General features: G+C 42.4%; 1 protein-coding gene across 3 annotated transcripts; it reads left to right on the forward strand.

The window, feature by feature from the left end:
* The first annotated feature begins 1,639 nt into the window (after window positions 1–1,639).
* On the forward strand, window positions 1,640–6,497 carry LOC104909364 (zinc finger protein 131-like). Of its 3 annotated transcripts, none has more exons than XM_019610381.2 (4): window positions 1,640–1,766; window positions 2,561–2,705; window positions 4,864–5,227; window positions 5,330–6,496. In XM_019610381.2, exons 2-4 carry the CDS (start codon window positions 2,572–2,574, stop codon window positions 5,636–5,638), a joined length of 807 nt encoding a protein of 268 aa, XP_019465926.1. In that variant the 5' UTR covers window positions 1,640–1,766; window positions 2,561–2,571; the 3' UTR covers window positions 5,639–6,496. The 3 variants fall into 3 exon arrangements, with proteins under 3 accessions (XP_019465926.1, XP_019465925.1, XP_019465924.1); XM_019610379.2 differs by having other exon boundaries at window positions 1,665–1,766; window positions 4,864–5,234; window positions 5,330–5,452; XM_019610380.2 differs by having other exon boundaries at window positions 4,864–6,497.
* The last annotated feature ends 7 nt before the right edge of the window (window positions 6,498–6,504 follow it).

Here is a 6,504-nt window from a genome sequence, read left to right on the forward strand (position 1 = left end):
GTCCTGTTTGTTGCGTGGGAGAAGAGGCCAAACCCCTCCTCATCACAGCCTCCCTTCAGGAAGTTGTAGATTGCAATGAGGTCTCCCTTGAGCCTCCTCTTCTCCAGACTAAACAATCCCAGCTCCCTCAGCCGCTCCTCATAAGACTTGTGCTCCAGACCCCTCACCAGTCTTGTTGCCCTTTTCTGGACACGTTCCAGGGCCTTAATGTCTTTCTTGTAGTGAGAGACGTAAACTGAACACAATACTTGAGGTGCAGCCTCACCAGAGCTGAGTACAGGGGGATGATCACCTCCCTGCTCCTGCTGGCCACACTATTTCTAATGCAGGCCAAGATGCCATTGGCCCTCTTGGCCACCTGGGCACACTATCGGCTCACATTCAGCCGAGCATCAACCAACACCCCCAGGTCCCTTTCCTCTTCACAGTCATCCAGCGACTCGTCCCCAAGCCTATAGTGCTGCATGGGGTTGTTGTGGCCAAAGTGCAGGACCCGACACTTGGCCTTGTTGAACCTCATCCCATTCACCTCAGCCCAGCGATCCAGCTTATTTAGATCCCTCTGAAGAGCCTCCCTACCCTCAGGCAGATTGACACCACCTCCCAACTTGGTGTCATCTGCAAACTTACTGAGGGTACGCTCAATCCCCTCATCTAGGTCATCAATAAAGGTATTAAACAAGATGGGCTCCAGTAGCAACACCACTTGAAACAGGTTGCCAGCTGGACTTAGCTCCATTAACAACTACCCGTTGGGCATGGCCCTCTAGCCAGTTTCTTACCCAAAGGAGTGTACACCCGTCCAAGGCACGGGCATTTTTGTGGCCTTCCTCTGGACGCACTCTTATCAGCTCCACATCTCTCCTATACTGAGAATTCTGTATCTGGACACAGTACTCCAGGTGAGGAATCACCAGTGTAAAGCAGAGAGGCAGGATCACTGTCCTCAACCTGCTGACCACACTTCTTTTGATGCAGACCAATTTACGGTTGGCTTCTGGGCTGCAAGGGCACATTGCTGGCTCATGTCCATCTTCCCATTTACTGGTATCCCAAGATCCTTTTCAACAGGGCTGTGTTCCATTCCCCAGCTTGTATTTATAGAGGAAGTTGCCATGACCCAGGTGCAAGACCTTGCACTTAGATTTACTGAACCTCATGAGACTCACCTAGGTACACTGCTCAGCCTGTCTAGGTCCCTCTGGATAGCATCCCATTTGTCAGGCATATCTACTGCACCCCATAGCTTGTTGTCATCAGCAAACTTACTGGGAGTGCACTCATTCTCACTATTGATGAAGATATTTAAAAACATCAGTCCCATATTGACCTCTGAGGAGCACTACTTGTCACCGATCTCCATCCAGACATTGAACCAATGACCACTACTCTCTGGTAGTGCTAGCCATCTCTGCTGCAGCTAGTTCTTTGTTCATTGAACAGTCCACCCATCAAATCCATATCTTTGCAATTTCAGGAGAAGAATGTTAAGGGTGACTGTGTCAAAGGCCTTCCCTTGACTGCTGATGCAGATGGCTGTATGTTGCTAGGGCAGATTTGTAAAATAGGTTTTACACCTGTTTTCTTTTGTTCGTCTGCACTTACTCTACAGTATAAATTAGGAAGGTGTTATCTTAAACTTAAATTTTTGTCTCTCTTGGCAGGCCACCATTTCAAAGCTCACAAGGCTGTTCTTGCTGCCTGTAGCCAGTTCTTCTACAGATTCTTCCAAGATTTCACTCAGGAGCCCTTGGTGGAAATTGAAGGTAACCTGATTCATGTAGATAAAAGCTTTCAGCATTGTGTACTGGAGCTGGAAATGAATGTAGTATCCTTAATACAGGCTGACATGCACGCCTGATGATACCATTTAATTTTTAACATCTCAGCTCATGAGTTGTTCTGAAGTAGCTTTTGCCACTGGAAGAAACTTCCCTTGAAATATAATTATGAAAATAATGAACAGTAACAAATTAAATATTTTGGATGGGAGAGTGAGAGATTCTGAGTTGTTGAATGTTTTTTTTCCAGTATGTGCCTCATGAGATCTCAGTCCTTGTAATTTTTTAGGAGTAGCAGTGTGACCTTTTCCTTGATAAAAGCCATTTTGTTCATGCAGAAAAGGCTCCCAGTGATGGCTAGTGGCAGGTGCTGCAGCTGGTGTGCAAGAACAGGACAAACGTGGAGCAATACTTCCCTCTTAGATGGGGAGTGATTTCATGGAGCTGTCAATATATTTTTAGTAACTTGCTGATCAGAAGTCTTCTGAGACCAAGGTTATATTTTTCTGTATAAATGTATACATTTCATTGCTCTGTATAAAGAGCTCTTTGTTCACATCATTTTTTCCCATACTCTTATCTTTGTCATGGCACTATTCTGTAGTTGTTTCAAATTTCCATGTTTCTGTATCAGACTTGTTATTCCAACATGAGCCTTTTAAGGGTGTCACCTTATGAAACTGACATCTTATGTATTGTGAGCAAAATTCTGAGCAGGCAAGCATGCAAGATTCATGAGATAGAGGCTTTGGTAGTTTGTTTTTCTCTTTTCTCAACAGGTGTAAGTAACATGGCATTTCGTCACCTAATAGAATTCACCTATACAGCAAAACTAATGGTCCAAGGTGAGGAAGAAGCAAATGATGTTTGGAAAGCAGCTGAATATCTACAGATGTTAGAAGCAATTAAAGCTCTTGAAATCAGGTAAATATGTAAGCCTCTTTCTCTTACAAAAACACTGAAATGTAGTCTTAAGAGTCTTCTTACTAGAGCCATCTGCTAGTATTTTGAAGTGCTGTTCCTTATCAGGGAACCTTCTAATCTTGTGTGGGGCCCCAACCTCTTCTATTACAATAATTGGGTCAGAATTGTATATGTAGCTTTGCTTAGTCTGCCCATGTCACGCATGATACCACACATCGGTCTCTCTCAGATTTCTGGATAATTCTCAGGCTGGTGATTTCCTCACACAGCCTGGCCACCTGCTCAGAAAGTTCATCGAGCTGGGCACACTTGCAGCCATGATGTCTCCTTCACTCAGGCCATAGAAGTTCTTCCGGATTCTGGAGTTTGCCACAACTGGAGGTCTGGGCAGCTCTGTCTTTCCTTGGAGCTCTGTCTGGGTGCATGCATCAGCCCATAATAGTTGTGGCCCTCCAGCCTGTGTTTCTGCCTGAGCTCAACCACTGTGGCAGGTGGTCACCACGTTTGTTTCAGTGGAGTGCAGCTACCTGCTGCTCTCAGAAGAGAAAGGGAGTGGGCTGCCTGCTGGGCTGTTGTCACCCTTCCTGCGTGAACTGCCATGCAAACTGCTTTGCCCTGTTTGCCAACTCTGGTATCATGCTTCTTATTGCTTGTCCTTGGGTCTCCTCAATTTCAGGGTCTCCCTTCTCACACCATGATTCCCTGCTCTACTGCAGAATACACTTGTACTGGAGCTTACTGCCTCAGAAAATGGAGTCCAGGATACATTTGGCTTTCTGGGCTGCAAGTGCACACTGCTGGGTCATGTCCAGCTTTTTGTCCACCAGGATCCCAAGTCCTCCTCTGCAGGGCTGCTCTCTATAAGTTCTTGGTTCATGATCCTGGAGCTCTTTGCAGTCATATGCAAAAAAACTTGTCTCCTCCTAGGCTTCAGAAATCCATGATAGATTATAAGTTTATGTGTTCTGTATTCCTTTATCTGAATATTAAAGGTATAATTTGATAAGCTGTATCCTGCTTTATGTTATTAGCCATGTGTTTCTGACACATGACATGCAGAGATACTGAAGAAAGCCTTATCTATTACTAGAAAAGCTAAAAGCTATAGGGACTGAATTTCATGAAAGGATTCATCAGACTGCAAAGGAAGGTAAAAGTGTTGGATTAATCTTATCAGTCTGATTTGAGATAGTATCTGACCATTTTAAGATCTGAAAATCTGGAAGTAAAGCTTCAGCACTGTGGGTAATCTTCAGAGGCAGCCTTGGAAATAGTCTCACTCAGCTCTGCCTGAGGTTGGCATGAGATAGTGTCCCTGACATCTTGGAAAAAGAACGCTGTGTGTGTGTGATGCAAGGACAAGGGGAACAGAGCTGGGCAGTTTGTTTAAGCCCAGAAAATTAAATAGAATATTCTTTCTGCATCTCACTGCCTTCTCCATTTCTTTTCCCTTTTCTGTTACCTTGTGTTCTTTCCTGAAGTGCAAGATTTTACAGTAATCATTGTGTGGAGTCACAGTTTTAGTGTTTTCTAACTTTAAAGTGCCACAGGCAGTAGCATACTCTCCAGAGCTTAAAACATTGATAACACAGAAGGCACTTGAATCTTATTTCTGAGTAGAAAAAAGTTCAAATTTGACAAGTTTCTCTGATAACTTATGCCGTTAGGCTAACTGGTCTTTCTTACTGATGTGTTTTGTAGCTTTCAAGCAGAGCTCTGTAAAACACTATAGTAACCTTATGTAAAAGGCTCCACAACACTAACCTTACTAACCTTCTATTTTTCAGCTCTGAGGAATACAGAGTAAGCAGGAAATTGTTATAGCTGTTACATGGTCATTCATCATTCAGCTTCATTGAGAAGCACCTAGAAAGTGTTTAATGCAGCAGCTTGGTATCAGGCAGGAACTTTTAAGTAAGCGCTCATAGAATCATAGAATCACAAGGTTGGAAAGGACCTACAAGATCATCTAGTCCAGCTGTTCTCCCATTACCACTGCTATCACAAGCGTTAAACCATATCTTGTAGCTCCTCATCCTCTTGAACACTGCCAGGAATGGCGACTCCACCACCTCCCTGGGCAGCCATTGCAGTGCCTGACCACTCTGAGAGAAAAAGTTTTGCAGTTCTTAACCATGTTTACGCATCTGTTTTACAGAAACAAAGAAAATTCATCAGCCTTAGAATCAAATCAAACAGAAGGTAAAACTAAACTGAAAAAGAGGAAGATAGCCGAAACATCTAATGTTATCACAGAATCACTGCCATCTGCAGAATCAGAGCCTGTTGAAATTGAAGTTGAGATTGCTGAGGGAACAATTGAAGTGGAAGAAGACAGCATTGAGACACTTGAGGAAGTAGCTTCTGCAGAGCAGTCCATAAAGTACATACAGACAACGGGTACATCCGATGAATCTGCTTTGGCTCTTCTGGCAGATATCACTAGCAAGTATCGTCAGGGAGAGCGAAAATGCCAGATCCAAGAAAAAGTTGACAGTGCAGCTGATCCTTCATGCAAACAGGTAGAAGGTATTGAAATTGTGGAACTTCAACTGTCACACATGAACAATTTATTCCACTGTGAGAAATGTAACCGTTCATTTAAATTGTTTTACCATTTTAAGGAACACATGAAAACACACTCTACTGAGAGTTACAAGTGTGACATATGCAATAAAAGGTACCTACGAGAGAATGCTCTGAAACAGCACCTCACCTGTTACCACCTTGATGAAGGTGGTGCCCCTAAGAAGCAAAGACCTGGCAAAAAAATACATATATGCCAGTACTGTGATAAGCAATTTGACCACTTTGGGCATTTTAAAGAGCACCTCCGGAAACACACAGGTAAGAGCACTGCTGAAGTCATGTACTTGTGGCTTCAGCTCTGGCATTTTGGGTTTTTGCATATTTTGAGGAAGCAGAGCATATGATGAAGAGGGGATGTGAGTGCTAGAAATACTGGGCTTCTAGTTAACACTGTAATCGAAGAATTGTAGAATTTTATTTATGATTCTGTGCTGATGGTTTTTCCTGTTGATATACACTGAGGAATTGAGATTTTTTTAATTATTAAAAATACACACCTAAAGCAGAAAGACCTAATGAAGCTCCTTGTGTGTATTAAAAACTGTTATTCATGATTTTGTGAGGCATGTTTACTTCTTTAAAAGTACTAAACTGAGTATCTACTTCTATTTTTACAATTCTACTGATTCTTCCGCTCGAACAGTATCTGAACTTCAAGCATGTCAGTGTGAAATGTCCTCCCATTACAGTATTGTCCTTGTTTTTGTCATCTGCAATTAGATTTTATTTGTTAATTAACAGCAAAACATTTCTACTGACTGCAGTAGACTTTTGTTATTGTAAAGTCTGCCTTTTTGAAGTACTGACAGAGTCATCTCCAGAATTCATAAAACAGAGATTTTTTTGGTGTGGCATAATGATTATCTCTTTTTCCTCCCTCCATGAAAATGAATGATATTTCATGATATTTCGCTTCCCAGTCAGAAATAACACAGGACAGAAATTCTGCAAAGATGCACATACATGGTGCGTATCAGTTGAAGTCAGTAACAGTAATTTGACTTTCACAAGAAGAGCAATTTCTTCATACAGAAGTCAATCCTAGATGGACGCTGCTTCTCTCAATGTGCTTGTCTAATCCTGGTATTTTGCAAAGCTTAAATCCCCTAGCTAAAAGAGATGGAAGAGCTTTGATTTGCTCTGATTTTACTGAGAATTCTGTCTGCTGAATATTTCTCAAAGTTAAGCACTTGGTTTTTATAGCTTTTTT

This window comes from Meleagris gallopavo, chromosome Z, assembly GCF_000146605.3.
Source record: "Meleagris gallopavo isolate NT-WF06-2002-E0010 breed Aviagen turkey brand Nicholas breeding stock chromosome Z, Turkey_5.1, whole genome shotgun sequence".
Taxonomy (NCBI): Eukaryota; Metazoa; Chordata; class Aves; order Galliformes; family Phasianidae; genus Meleagris; species Meleagris gallopavo.